We start from the raw sequence: 15,252 nt of genomic DNA on the forward strand, positions 1-15,252 counted from the left end.
AGCTGTCTACCAGGAGATTTTGGAGCACTCCATGCTTACTTCCGAAGACGAGCTTTATGGGGATGCTGACTTCATTTTCCAGCAGGACTTGGCACCTGCCCACACTGCCAAAAGCACCAAAACCTGGTTCAATGACCGTGGGATTACTGTGCTTGATTGGCCAGCAAACTCGCCTGACCTGAACCCCATAGAGAATCTATGGGGCATTGCCAAGAGAAAGATGAGAGACATGAGACCGAACAATGCAGAAGAGCTGAAGGCCGCTATTGAAGCATCCTGGTCTTCCATAACACCTCAGCAGTGCCACAGGCTGATAGCTTCCATGCCACGCCGCATTGAGGCAGTAATTGCTTCAACAGGGGCTCAAACCAAGTACTAAGTACATATGCATGCTTATACTTTTCAGAGGTCCGATATTGTTCTATGTACAATTCTTGTGGATTTGGGGTTTTCATGAGCTGTAAGCCATAATCATCACAATTATGACAAATCATGGCTTGAACTATCTTGCTTTGCATGTAATGAGTCTATCTCATATATTAGTTTCACCTTTTAAGTTGCATTACTGAAATAAATGAACTTTTGCACGATATTCTAACTTTTTGAGTTTCACCTGTATATTTTCCCAACAACAACAACCCTATGAGGTGGGTGGAGCTGAGAAAAAGTGACTGGCCCTAAGTCATCCAGTTGGCGTTCTTGCCTAAAGTGGGACTTGAACTCACAGTTCCTGATTTCTAGGCCAGCACCTCAATCACTACATCAAACTGGTAAATGCAGTACAGTATAGCAAATCATTATAACAGCATGGATACAAAGCAAAATGTTATTAAAAACTAAGATATTTTAATTCTCCAGATACTTTGTCTAGTTGTATATTGAATGATGAAGAAATTCAGCATCCAGAAGACAACAAAAATATCAGTTACAATATACTAAAACCAGGTAAGGAACATGAACTTTATTAAATTAGGTGTCCATTTCTAACCACAATGATGTTAGGATAATGAAATTTGCATCATACTTTCATAACAAAAGGTCTTCCTTTTTACATTTGCACTGATATGTAAATTCACTTTTCCCTGATATCTTCGTTAAATCCTATAGACTATTATTAAAAACACAAATATATTTAAACATTTTGTAAAACAATATGGAAGCATACTACCAAATTAGATTAGTCTGGATTTTAAATCTTTCAATGATATCAAACTGTTACTTCTTAAGGAAAGCATTAAGTATTATATTCATACATTTCTAATGAAAACCTTTCAAATGCTTTAGTTTGGATGTAAGTAAGAGGTATCTGGCTGTAACATCTGTAACCTCATTGACCACCAGTGTTGATTAGGCTGATCTGGCTGCCTAGGCAGGTATCCCCTTTTTCCCTCACCGAGGATAGGATCCCAGATAGGAGTGTACCAATCGATCAAGAGTATACAGTAGGTCCACAATTGCAGTCAGTTTAAGAAATCTGTACTATGGAAAGTTGATGGGCAGTTTTCCAGAGTATGGGCTGCTGCTATTAATGTGTTAATGCTTTTAGGTCTTAATGTAACAAGTCCCTTTATTCCTATGTGACTGATTAAACCGATGATCTCTGGAGGGCCAGAGATGGAGGCTATGCGTCCATCCTGGTTCTCCTTGACCTCTCAGCGGCTTTCGATACCATTGACCATGGTATCCTTCTGCGACGACTGCGGGAGGTGGGGGTGGGAGGCACTGTTTTGCAGTGGTTCTCCTCCTACCTCTCGGACAGGTCGCAGTCGGTGTTGGTCGGGGGGCAGAGATCGTCCCTGAGGCCCCTAACATGTGGGGTGCCGCAGGGTTCGGTCTTATCCCCCCTACTATTTAACATATACATGAAACCGCTGGGCGAGATCATTCGGAGGCACGGGATAAAATACCACCAATATGCGGACGATACGCAACTGTATCTGTCCGCCCCGTGCCAACTCAATGAAGCGGTGGACGTGATGAACCGGGGTCTTGAGGCCGTTAAGAACTGGATGAGCGCTAACAAACTGGTACTCAACCCGGACAAGACCGAGTGGCTGTTGTGTTTCCCTCCCAACAATTTGGCTAATGTTCCAACACTTAGGCTGGGGGGTCAAATTTTATACCCCTCAGATAGGGTCCGCAACTTAGGAGTCCTCCTGGATCCACAGCTGACTTTTGACCACCAGTTGTCAGCTGTGACCAGGGGGGCATTTGCCCAGGTTCGCCTGGTCCGCCAGTTGCGGCCCTACCTAAACCGGGAGGCTCTCGCAACAGTCACTCGAGCCCTTGTGATCTCTAGGCTGGAATACTGCAATGGGCTCTACATGGGGTTGCCCTTGAAGTGCATCCGGCGACTGCAGTTAGTCCAGAATGCAGCCGCGCGAGTGATAGTGGGCGCACCGCAGTTCGCCCACGTTACACCTATCCTCCGCGAGCTGCACTGGCTACCTGTCGGTCTCCGGGTGCGCTTCAGGGTACTGATGACCACCTTTAAAGCACTCCATGGTAGTGGATCTGGGTACTTGAGAGACCGCCTTCTGCCGATTACCTCCCTCCGACCGATTAGATCGCACAGACTGGGCCTCCTCCAAATCCCATCCGCCAGTCAATGTCGACTGGCGACTACACGGAGGAGAGCCTTTTCTGTTGCAGCTCCGACCCTGTGGAACGATCTCCCCGTCGAGATCCGCACCCTCACCACCATCCAGACCTTTCGCGCAGCCCTCAAGACCTGGCTCTCCCATCAGGCCTGGGGATAGGTTCCCAATTTACCCGCCCGAGTGTTGACTGTTGAATGAAAGTTGTGTTTTATTATTTTTCTTTTGTTCACATTTTGTTTGTTTTTTGATATTGCACCCCCTTCCCCGTGATTGTAAGCCGCCCTGAGTCCCCTCAGGGAAAAGGGCGGCCTATAAATCTTAATAAATGAAATGAAATGAAATGAAATGAAATAATAAGTTTAGCTGGCTAGCAATTGGAAATCTGTATTTTGGGCTCTTCAAAAAAAGTTAAATGCTTTTTTCCCACTGAATGAACAACCAAATACGATTCCTATGGAACATTGTTTAAAATCATTTTCCATTTATTTGTGTGACTGATTTGATTTGATTTTTTTGGAAGTGTTCCCTGTTTGGAAGTAAACATTCACAGCCACTCTGCCCTATTTTGAGTATCTCCTGGATGTTAAGGGAATTGTTAATAGTAATGAAAGAGCTAAAAATCATTCTCATTTATCTCTAACACAGTCACTTCCTTGAAGTAATATATTCACATAAAATTAGAGAATGAAAACACACATTATCCAAGCAAATAAAATCCTGTATACTCATCAAAAAGACCTCATCAACTAAAAAAGTGCATACACCAAAATATTTTTTCCCGGAGACAACGTTTTATGAAGATTGTTGTCAAATCTTCAAGAGAAGAAGAATAAATCAACAGAGAAAGACAAACAAGGACAAAATTGATTGATCTAACATCAATATTCTCTCCTATATCGTGCTGGGCCCACAGAAACCATCCAATTCAATTAACAAATACAAAATAATTAAAAATAAAATATAGTAGTAACTAATGTTCTCCTTTGGCCTTTATGAACATACCCCCCTCCCCGTTTCACTTTCTCCTTCAGCCATTTTCCATAAATTTCCACTTACCGGAATTACTAAAACTTGAAAGAATCCCCGTGGGATCATAATTTGGCTATCTTGCCCCTTACATTTGCAGAGTGGGCCCCTGGCTGCGTGACCTTTGGTAGCTCTTCCAAAAAGGGAAGAGAGTAAAACTTCTGTGCCTGGTAATCCAAGTTCCTTATAAAACAGGAAGCCAAAAAGTAAGGAAAGGGTGGAGACATAAATTCCCACCCACATCAAATATTAGTCCATCCACCCTATAATGTTCAGAGGAATCTACTCATAGCATGTGAGCAAGGCAGTTAACCCATTCATTCTCAGTAAACTAAGTCCTGCTCAGAATCCTATGGAAGAAGGGAAGATTTTATTTTCAAAAGACTGCCTCATAAAATACTTCAGAGAAAACATTCACTTAACTAATTTCATCCTAGCTTTCCTCTTCTCCCCCAAATTCATTATAAAATGTCCATAGTAAGATAGATTTAGAAGAAAAATCAGACTGTGATTTAGCATGTTAATACCAGGTTTGTATATCTGATTTTAGATTTTGTGTTTGAGTGTGGTGGTAATCCAGCCAATTTAGGTTTATTCCACAACCATGGTTAACTATGGCATAGTGGCGTGTGAAAAGTCACCTATACATAACATTCATACAAGATGCCAACTGTAGCACGATTGCATAATCAACAAGACAACAAACCAAATGGCTCAGTGCAATTCATGTCCACGTGTAACTAAATGTTGCATTTGGCTGTTCCCCTGTTGGAAGAAATGTCCTTCTGGGTTCGGCTTCAAGTGGGGAAAAAGACACTGGAGACATAGAGGCTGCTTGGAAAGATGGTTTTAATAGTGGACAGGACCACATGGCTTGAGTGATCAGATGCTTCAATATTGGTGGAGAAGGGAAAGCAAGGAAGGAAGAGAAGCTGAGTCCCTGGTTTTATGCCCTCTCTGGCCTTTGATCTTGAGTTTGTATTCTGATTGGTTGTCAAACTCCCATGGGCCCATGCAGGGGCAACTCTCTAGGCTGCATTTTGAATCCAGGTTTGGTTGAGTTCTCAGATGCCATGTGGCGAGTTGGGTAAAAGGGCCAATATTATCATGCCTTAATCTCATCTCTGGAGCTGAAGGGGAGAACTCTTTGTTGTGTAAAGTGGACTAGCTCAGTCTTTAATGGCTCATTGACAAAGGGGAATGGGCAGGAGGCTGCAGGCAGCTATTCTGTCTTTTAAAACATGTTTCTTCCTTTTCACACCCAGAGAAATATTGTGCCTTTTCAATATTTTCTAGGATATTTCATTTTTCTGGGAGAGGGCTGGGTGATAACTTCCTACACCCCATAAAAACCTTTGTAGGAAATCCAAGTCAACTATCAGGGACGTGTGGGGTGGAGCTGGCAGAAGATAATTTCTATTAGCATTTTAAACACTTTTAAACAATCAATGTTACTTTTCTTAAAAGAGCCAGTTTGGTGTAGCAGTGAAAATGTTGGCCTAGAAACCAGGAGATTGTGAGTACTAGTCCTGCCTTAAATATGAAAGCTAGTTGACTTTGTGACTTTGGATCAGTCACTCTCTCTCAGCCCAATGCAATTACAGAGTTGTTGTTGTTGTGGGGAAAATAGGAAGAAGGAATATTAGGAATGTCCACCGCCTTGAGTTACTTATAAAGTAATACAGGTAGCATAAAAATCCAATGAGTACATATATAAATAGGGGAACCTTCGCTAACAGAAAAGTCTGAAAGTATCCCATCTTAAGAGAATAATTTCATTGTTTTTTGTAACCTCAACCTGCAATTTAGCAGCTATAAAGGAGGAAAGAGAACATATTGTCATTAGCAATTTTGATAACACGAGTAGAGAAGAAAAAATTTATCTGCTCCTCAGAAAAGTTAAAGCGAAGTTGCCTTTGTGTTGAACTCGACTCTGGCAGGGATTTTGACAATTATTAGGAAGTGGCTTACCACTGCTTATCTTCCATATCAGCAAATTGGGATGGCTGCTGCCTTAAAAAAAACTCAACATAAAAATCTGATTACACTGAATTTTTGCAGTATGTATGTAGCTTTAGTTTTATTTCACACTTGCAATATTCATAGTGGATTATATTAATACATTCTCAAAAACAATGCATAGCTTTAAATTAGAATTTTAAAATGTTTAAATCCTTTGTTTTTATGACTCAGTCTAGGACTAACAATATTTTCTATTTAATTGGTAGCTTTAATAAAAAGATCTTGATGGAAAATAATCTCTATAGAAAATAATTTAGATAGACCCTGAATTCCCAACTTTTATTCCCTCTCCCCACAGGCTCTTTCAGAATTTCCTGGGAAACTAGAGATGCGGCAAAATTCTAAACCTTGCAATCAGTTTTAGAGGCAGTAATCAGTTCCATCTTAAGATATATATATATAATATAATACATACATACACACACATATGTAAATAGGAGAAAAGGAAACTAAGAGGTCTGACATGAATGCAGAGGATAAGAGGACCCCCTAGAGGGTTCTATGATAGTGGAAACTGATGACACATGTATTTCTGTACTCGAAAAGCTGAAACCAATTGCTTCTTCCGTTTCTTTGACGTTAACTTGCCCATAGAATAATGAAAATGTAGAGACAACAATTCTATTTAGATTGGAGTGCTCTTCACCTTCTTATTCGGGTGGAAGTGAAAGCTAAAACTTAAGAAAGACCCTGCTTTTCTAAGACAAATTTACTCCATGCATCGATTTTCAACTTATAATAGATTTTGAGTTGTGAAAGATATTTTTTTCTCATATTTTTCTGTATCAAATACTACCTTTAGACGCAAATTTGATTTCAGCAACCATAGTCTATGAAGCCAATATACGCGTGCACCGCGTCTCAGGGTGCAAGATAACAGCCGCTGTTCAAAATGCAAAGGCAACTTAGGTCCCGTGGTAGGCGTCTTAATAAGCAATTGGTTCGCCCTCGGCCTGATAGCCCAGCCGTGCTCCCTCTGATTTTTCGCAGACCTGTCGTGAGTGACGACATCCGGCTGCAGCCTCCTTCACTTTGCAACGTTTGGGCAAATGAATTGCCTGCGCCCTGGAATTTCCTAAGTTATTTTTAAACATTGAAACATGAAGCAAAAATAATATTTTACACAAAATATCTGGAGGGGCAGAGGTGGATAGAATAGTATACTAAAAAGTTAAGTTGTTCCAGGTAGCTCAAATAGGCTTAGCCAAATTATATCTGGTTTTGGCATAGGCCGCGGCTTGTAAATGTCGTTTTTTGCGGACTGTGGTTTAGCAAGGAAGTCGTGAAGACGCATCCGCGCGGAATAACATCCGTGACGCCCTCTTCCGACGCCCAGAAGGGGCAGGCGATAAAATGGCCGCTCCTGCTTCGAGAAATTCCCGCCCCAAGTCTCCGTTCAGACGCCCTCGCGAGACTAACGAGATGGCGGGAGGCAACCGGCAGCCTTTGAAACGTCCCTGGAGCCCAGATTGCGGCCGGGCCGCGCCTCCCAACAGGTGAAGGGCACAAAAGAGAGCGGGGTCGCTCGCGTGACAGTTTATTCAGTCATCCATCTTTTTATTTTAATTTTTTCTTCCGCCGCCTCTGCTTTTTTACCAATATTCCGAGAGGAGTTAGCCAAACTTTATGGCTAGTTTGTGGTTTAGTTTATTGTGCGAACGTCTGGCGTAATAAATTTAAGGTTGCGTACTGCATATGGGGGTGTCAGTCAATTTAATCCAGTAAATGTGGTTAGTGGTTTGGCGTCTCGCCCCAGCAAGGCACTTGAAAGTGAAAATCGCCTTCAGCCCCAGCTAAATTTAGTTAAGCCTCCCTTTACAGGGTGGGATGGTGATGGTAGTTCAAGTGTTGGACAGGATGGGGAGAGAAGCGGGTTCTTCTTTACCCTCATTTAGAGAAGTTCATAGGGTATCTTGATCAGCGTAACTATTTTACAGGATGGCTTTTCTGCGGAAAAATGGAAAGCTGTGCCTTAAGCTCCTCGGTGAAAGTTTGATATTAATATAATGAATAAACTTGGCCCTATAAGCTTGCTATAGAATAGTGTGAAATTACAAATAAAATTGTTTGGTGAACAGGTTAAGGTGTGCTTTATTAGATAATGTGATACTTGGGAAAAGTGCTAGTAGATTCGTTTTGCAATATTGCTATTGCTAGAACAGATATGCTGCTCATTAAGAAATAAAGTGAAAATACAACACAGTATAGCAATAAAAGTAAAAAATAAAGTTTCCTTCAATTTGAATTCCTTGAGAATGCATGGACAAGTTCATGTTGGTTTCTTAGTAATAGTATGTACATGATCTGCTATTACCCTCTTCTGGGAATTTTTTTCAAAGGCATTCCTGAGTTCTAGAGTTTCCAGTATTCTTTCATCCAAACACAGTAAATCTGACTCTACTTAGCTTTTCTAAGATCAGTAATGGATAGATTCTGCCACTTGCTATGACATTTTAATAAATCCATTGTTTATCATTAATATTTTACAGATATATCTTGTTTTATTTTCAAAGGTCAAAACAATTGTCTTTGTTTTAATTGTACAACAGCAACATTTATGTCTTCATTCTTCACTATAAATTAACTTAATCATATTTTCCAGCATTATTTCTATCTCTGATCTTCAATCCCAGCATATACCTTGCTGTAGTCGTTTAACCTCTAGTTCTGATGAATTCAGAGAATGGACCCATCAAAATGAAACTATTTTGCCTGACCAGAAATATTTTGAACAAACTCGCTTGATGCTCATAGGTTACTTGAGAAATGAAACACCAGGAAAAAAAGATAAGATGATGGATGGAAGTGTTTATTTGCAAGATAACACTGGAGCACTTCCCTGTGTGGTATGGCATTAAGATGTTCTGCTGTTTATATATCCAGTGCTGTTTAGGAGAGAGATATTATAGTTCTTAGCAGAAAATAATAAATTTAAAAGTGAAGATTTTGGGCCTTTAAAATCTTTCTCATTGTGTCCTAGGATACATACTGGGTATCTAGTTTAAATATAATAGTGCAGCTGGATGAAGACCAAGTCTTTTAATTTCTTGCAATCATCCACTAACTGGTATGGTCACAAACTGGACATACCCCTCCATGCTTAACAACTAATTTTTGAAGTGACATTGATTACAAGATTAATAGCCAAATATAGTATGTTTTTAAAAAACATATAAAGCAGCAATTTGGAAGATCAAATACAATTCTAGTTATCACATATAGTCATGGTGCAGTTTGCTAGACTGTTTATTCACTTGTTTTCTTCTGCTTGGTTCATTCATGCTGCTAGTAAATACTAAAACTGATATTCAAATGAAGGAAGTTGAATTTCCCTTCCTTCCTATCCAATAGGATTTAGCTGGAAACCCTCAATATGTTGTTTTGGAGAGGGGCAAGTAAATCGCTGTCTAGTAGAGTTAATGTGCATTAAATCTGAATGGGATTAGCATGATAGGTATTTCTATATGTTTCTACAATTTTCAAATAAAAGGCTATTGCTTTTGTGTAGCTAATGTCACTTTTTCTCTTTTGGGCAGTTCCTGCATTTTGAGCTTGAGTGGCTAGAACATCTGTCACTCTTCCCTAGCTGGATATATGTTCCCCAGATAGGTGAGGGCACTACTGGATATTTGGAGATCCTAGAAGATCCAATTCAAGTACTGTCTGGACCAGAGAAAAATCTTAGCACTATCCCTGTTTTGTACCCTGGGACAGCTGCAAACCTACTCAGTGCCAGGTAAAGATTTGCTATTATTATTTGCTATTATTTTGGCTTCTTGGTCACTCCTTTTCTTTCCCTAATCTTATCCATTTTCCTTAATTGTTAAGAAAGTGATGGATGCAATCTTCTTATTTAAATGCACATTTTCTAGGAAAAGGTGTGTCTTCTTTAAAGAGATACAGATGGGTGCAACTTGTGCCATTCACAATTGTTGAAACACCGATTCATCTTACCATCAACTCCCCAAAACAATTATTGACTCTTCTGCTCTCCATACACCATATTTGTACCTTATCCATCACTTTCTTCTCCCTTTCTCCTCTCCCTCCCTACCTCCTTTCTTCCCTCTGTCATCCTTCCCTTCTCTATTCCCCTTTCTCTCTCCTTTTCCTCTCTCCCCTTTCCACTCATTTCTCTCCTCCTCTTACCCCCCCTTGCCCTCTCTCCTATGCCTCTCTTCTTCCCTTACCTCTCTCCTCTATTTCTCACTCTTCATCTCATTTACTTGGTGTATTTCAGCTTCTGAGCAAGCTCCTTTTATGTTGATGGTATTTATAATTCCTTTTCAATATACATATTTAATTTTAGCATATATTCTCCTTTAAAAAAATAGAACAAAAGGTTTACATATATAGTCATTGTACTTTTAAAACCTTCCCCCCACAGCCTAATTTTGGCCAAGATGTAGACCTGGTTACAATTTCCAGCTATTCTCATCATTATTTTTATATAATTATACATCCTTACATGTCCCCAGTTAGTGATTCTTTCTTTAAATCTCAATAGTTTCCCATTGTAGGTGTATTTCATGTTCCCTCTCCATTTTCCATATCTTAGATTATATTACCCTTAATTGTCTATAAATGGCAATCCTCGCTGTTTAATGTTTATTACAATTCCCTTAATCTATTATATAGAATAACATCTCACTTTGTTCATCAACTTAAAAATTCTATATATGTCCATGCTTCATATATTTTAACCCATGCTTAGTTTTCATTCTATTGTCATATTCAGTCAATTCACAATTATCATGTTTAAAAGTGAATCACAAACCTCTGCTTTACAATCTACCCATATCAGTATCATATTTATCCATATTTCATATATTTTAACTTTTTAAAAATTATCTTTCTATTATTACATTCAACCAATTAGCAACTCCATTTTATTGTCATATTTAGGAATAAAACCCTTATCTTGGCTTTATATTTTCCCATATAAAAGTTTCTAGTCTGATTTTTTTCTAGTAAGTCTTTTGTCCCACTTCTCTGTTTCTGTCTTTTCCCTTTTCTTTGTTTTGACACATCCACTTTCTTCAATCTTCCACAGGCCACCATCAAAAGGATATTTTTTATTTCTCTCTGTTGGGCAAAACCTCCTACTTCAATTTTCCTTATGCCACTAACAACCTCAACATCTTTTGTCTGCTTTTTATTCCCTTTTGTTAGGATACGGCCTCTTTTTGCCATTTTTCCTATACCACTGCCAAGACTAATGAAGTTTTTTGTCTGCTTTTATTTCCATCCATTTCTACCCCTTCGTTGTCTTGCCCCCCTTCTTCTTTGAATTCTTCTTTAGATATCTGCTTCTCTGGGTTCAGAATCCTATTTAGGCTTGATTTTAATGATTTATGCATATTTTTTATAATTTCACATAGTTCTTCAAATTCCCAGCTTTCCATGATGTCCAGTTCCAAAGTTACAGTTAGTTATACAGTTCTTATTTCAGAGTTCTGATCCACCTTAAATTTATCTACTTCAGCTGATGATGTTTCAACCCTCCATTTTCCTTTTCTTTCTTTTGGAGAAAATCCTGATCTGACCATCAATATTATTTATGCTCTCAAGATTTATTTGCCTTTACCAGGTTTGATTTATGGCTGTGGGTTAGATAAATTTTCTTACCGGTCTTTCATCTCTTCTTCACCCTCCTGTTTGCTTAGATGGGAAGTCAGCATCTTGTCAGCCATATTGCAGGCTGCCGCCCCCACTCTGATTCATAAAGCAAATCTCCGACCTGCGAGGGACCTGTTGCCTCCCTCTGGGTCTGCTGACCTTCGCCCCCCCCCCCCTCCAGGGGGGTTCTGATCCAAAAAGGATCACTGGAGTTAGTTTGTCAGACAGGGTTCATGTGAGGCTCTTCAGAACTCACATTCCCCACATCTGTCCAGCTGGAGAACTTCTTGTCGACTCGATGTAAACGTTTAATAATACAATATGATATTGGCTATGTAATAGTATACTTGTGGTTATATGTTATGGAAATGAAAAAGAACAACTTTATAACAATTGTTGAAATGCCTTTTGCACTTGGGAAAGCATTATATTCCATTAAATAGCTACACATCCCTATCTGCAGATACTCACTTTTGTGTAACGTTTTGAAATAATCTACACATTGGTGAATAATGGATGAACTTTTGATTGTCCCCTAAATAAGATGAGTTAGGATTGATATTCTAGTCTGCTGATTAAGTAATATTGATGAAGTTAGAGTGCATTGGATCAATGTGAATCAGATATAATTTATTTAATTATGAAATTTGTCTATTGCTTGAAACCAATCCTATTCTTGATAACTTAACAAAACATAATAAAAATGCAATACAAAATCAGAATAAGGATGAATTAAAATAACAATTCCATTTAAATTCTCAATTAATGCTAAACATAACAGACTAAAATATGGGAAAAGGTGCTCTGGCTACAATTGAACACCAAAGATTTTCTAGAAGAACCATGTTTTTATCCTCCAAAAGACTATAAGGTTGGCTGCCATTGGTGCTTCAAGAGACAGGCTGGTGCGCCATTAGCTCCCCCTCATTATAGCTAATAGATTGGGAACCTTAGGTGGAAACTTACTTAAATATTAATAGCAAAGTATTTGAATTATTCTGGTGGTAGTACTTTATAAATGGACTGTAGTTTCACTACAGCAGGAGTCAAGGAAGTGAGTAGAACTGCCTGAAATTCAGTAGCAGCCACTTACCTGCCTATAGGCCTGGGACTTGCAAGTTCCTGCTAGCTTCCCATTGACTTTGTTGTGGGAAGTGGCAGGATGTTGTTTCACCTGATGACAATGGGATTCAGTTAACAACAGTAACGGGGGCTATATGATTTGCTGTCAATATATGATAATGGTTGGGCTTTACAACTATATCACTTGACAATGGAAATTCCAATCCCAATTGCCATTATAAGTCAAAGACTATCTGTAATGGAACAATAATGGCCATCACCCTCTCTTGCTTATTGACTATAATTAGAACTGACAACTCTCACTAAGTGATAGTCATTAAGCAACATATCATGCCCACGACGTGCAATTTTACAGTTGGTTTCTCTATTGACTCTGGTCTGAAGCCAGCTGTGAAACACAAAAGGCAATCACTTGACTGTGGGATGCTGCCACAATCATTAGTGCAAGATTGTAAAGTTATATTCTCATAATAAGTTCAGATGGTTGCTAAAAAGGACAGTGGTTAAGTGAGGGCCACTTGTAATCTCATTAGCTGCCACTAATGGCCATTGATGCAGGATCAATCACCTCATTCAGGGAACAAATAGAGAAGACCCAAGCATTGATAAAGATAAAAAACAGGACTCCCAGACTCCAGTAGGAGCTATTTAACAATTGAGATAGAACTAGAGCAGGGGTATCAACTCAAAGCCCGCAGGCTGGATCTGGTTCGCAAAGAGCCGAGGTGGCGCAGTGGTTAGGGTGCAGTACTGCAGGCCACTTCAGCTGACTGTTATCTGCAGTTCAGCGGTTCTAATCTCACCACTGACAGCCTTCCATCCTTCCGAGGTGGGTGAAATGAGGACCCAGACTGTGGGGGCGATATGCTGACTCTGTAAACCGCTTAGAGAGGGCTGAAAGCCCTATGAAGTGGTATATAAGTCTAACTGCTATTGCTATTGCTAATGTGGTCGGATCCGGCCCATGGGGCTGTCCTGGAAAATGTAAGAGGCCCAGTTGCCTCAGCCAATTGCTGCCAAGATTTCAGTAGGCTGCTCCTTTCTTTTCATCGGTAGTGGAATTTGATTCGTATCAGCCAAGGGATTGATTTCATGCCATATAATTTGGGAATAACCACTAAACATCTACATTCACCCTATATTTGGGAGGTAGGTCTCAACTGAGGAAGGTCAGGCCTGGAATTTGATAATGAAATGGTAATACTGGTTACTAACATTCATAAATCATAAGTTGGGTTACAGTGAAAGAAGGAGATTGCGTTTATGTCCTCTGTGCCATTTTGCAGCATCTAGTTGGTCGTGATTAAAAATAATGCCTTACGAAATGTACATTTTACTGATCTGCCAAGTCTCTCTTTTTCCTTTTTTAGGCTTCAGAATAAGAATACAGCAAAAGTGAATGTGGCAGGGGAACTAGAGAGGTTGACTACTATTCTCTATTTCAACCAAAAGAGTTTCTTCTTCCTCTTCTTGAAGTGTTTTAGTTCTTCTGCTTGTGTTCCAGTGGTAATACAAGTATGTTTATTCACTGTATGTTTATTTTATCCTTTATTCAACTAAAGAGTGATGTCTTTTCTTAAATTACTACAGAAAAGTTAGTTGATGAACAACCACCATGACCAATTATGAGGTTCATAGGCTAAGATATGTTGTACATATTTTTGAGGAAGCAGAAGTTGAGTTGATCTGCTAGGATGTTTGGAGGAGGATTATGATTTTGTTAATCATGCATCACAACCAGTGCGGGTTGGGCTTGGGAATAGTAAAGGTAGCATCTAATTATACATAGATTGCCTAATAGTACTGCTTGTAGACTACAGTGCTCTTTCCCTTAAAGGAATCCATATTGGAAAGAAAAACAATAAAGCAGTCTCCAGTGACAGTGTGGAATAGGCCTTCATTGATTCTGAAGTCATATCAATGGTGGGTTGCAGGCGGTATACCCCTGTAGGAGTGTAGTGATGCATGCTTGGAGCACTGGGTACCATTCTGCTCCAGAGGGCCCACCCGCCCGCCGGTCGTCATTACCTGTCTTTAAACTCTTTGTTGCTTACATGCATGGCATGTACAGCGCCTGTGCGACGGAGGGTAAGATGCATGCGCACATTGCTCACATTCATGTGGAGGATGCCGGGCCCCATTGCAACCGTACTGGTTGCAACAGGATCCGGAACCCACGACTGAGTCATATGTACTTCAAGTGACTTTAGAATCAGGAGCAATTCCAAACCTTCATAGCTGTTCTTATAGGTGCTGAATTTTGATGTTCTTATTGCTTTATCCTAGAAGACTCCCCACTTGGTTTGGCATCATGCACTACAACTGGGGTACAGATATGTCCTAACTGACTTGAAGATATCTTGCCTCAAAAGTACTGGGCACAATGTTTTCAGAACCAGCTCTTCCTCTTGCCTTCTGCCTTACTGCAAAGAACAAACAAAGGAACAATGTCTGGATGTAACTTCACAAGGAAGATCAATGGTACCAGTTTCCATTATGCCTTCTATACAGCCTAAAAGCTTATTGAAAGTGCAGAAGGAAGAAATGATATTTGGTCCTCTTAGAAAATCTGAGCTCATCTCATATACAGTAAGTAAATTCTGACACCTATACAAAGAAAACGTTTTGAACCTACATCTGAACATTTCTTCAGACGTGACTCCAGTAAGCAGTACAAACTATTGCATAACCTTTCATTATTCATTTTTCAGGGTACTATCACTCAGGTGTTAAATGCCCAAGCTGGCCTCTATGAACTAGATCACAAATACGTACTTTGTCTTGCTTATCAGCAGATGTTGAATACTGGCTGCGGATTCCGACCAGGAGCATGCATAGAGGTGAGTTGGCTTGGAGTAGTTTACGGTCTCCATTAGAAATGCTGTTTTAAAGAAAGTAGACT

At 39.8% G+C, this 15,252-nt stretch overlaps 2 protein-coding genes across 3 annotated transcripts in view; one reads left to right on the plus strand and one right to left on the minus strand.

Annotated features, from left to right (window-relative positions):
- Positions 1 to 3,830, minus strand: part of LOC116505829 (tumor necrosis factor receptor superfamily member 1A-like) — a 48,360-nt gene extending 44,530 nt beyond the window's left edge. The window contains exon 1 of the mRNA XM_032213251.1: positions 3,657 to 3,830. Within this exon, the coding sequence (XP_032069142.1) occupies positions 3,657 to 3,695 (39 nt within the window). The 5' untranslated portion in view covers positions 3,696 to 3,830. The remainder of the gene's footprint in view (positions 1 to 3,656) is intronic.
- Positions 3,831 to 6,197: 2,367 nt separating this feature from the next.
- The window catches only part of CTC1 (CST telomere replication complex component 1), a 34,588-nt gene continuing 25,533 nt past the window's right edge, over positions 6,198 to 15,252 (plus strand). The window contains exons 1-6 of one of the 2 annotated variants that reach the window (XM_032212851.1): positions 6,198 to 7,144; positions 8,251 to 8,494; positions 9,185 to 9,384; positions 13,721 to 13,865; positions 14,637 to 14,939; positions 15,062 to 15,190. In XM_032212851.1, coding sequence (XP_032068742.1) covers positions 7,002 to 7,144; positions 8,251 to 8,494; positions 9,185 to 9,384; positions 13,721 to 13,865; positions 14,637 to 14,939; positions 15,062 to 15,190 — 1,164 coding nt within the window. In that variant the 5' untranslated portion in view covers positions 6,198 to 7,001. The remainder of the gene's footprint in view (positions 7,145 to 8,250; positions 8,495 to 9,184; positions 9,385 to 13,720; positions 13,866 to 14,636; positions 14,940 to 15,061; positions 15,191 to 15,252) is intronic. The other variant, XM_032212850.1, reaches the window with a different exon arrangement.

Source organism: Thamnophis elegans, chromosome 3 (assembly GCF_009769535.1).
Source record: "Thamnophis elegans isolate rThaEle1 chromosome 3, rThaEle1.pri, whole genome shotgun sequence".
Lineage (NCBI taxonomy): Eukaryota > Metazoa > Chordata > Lepidosauria > Squamata > Colubridae > Thamnophis > Thamnophis elegans.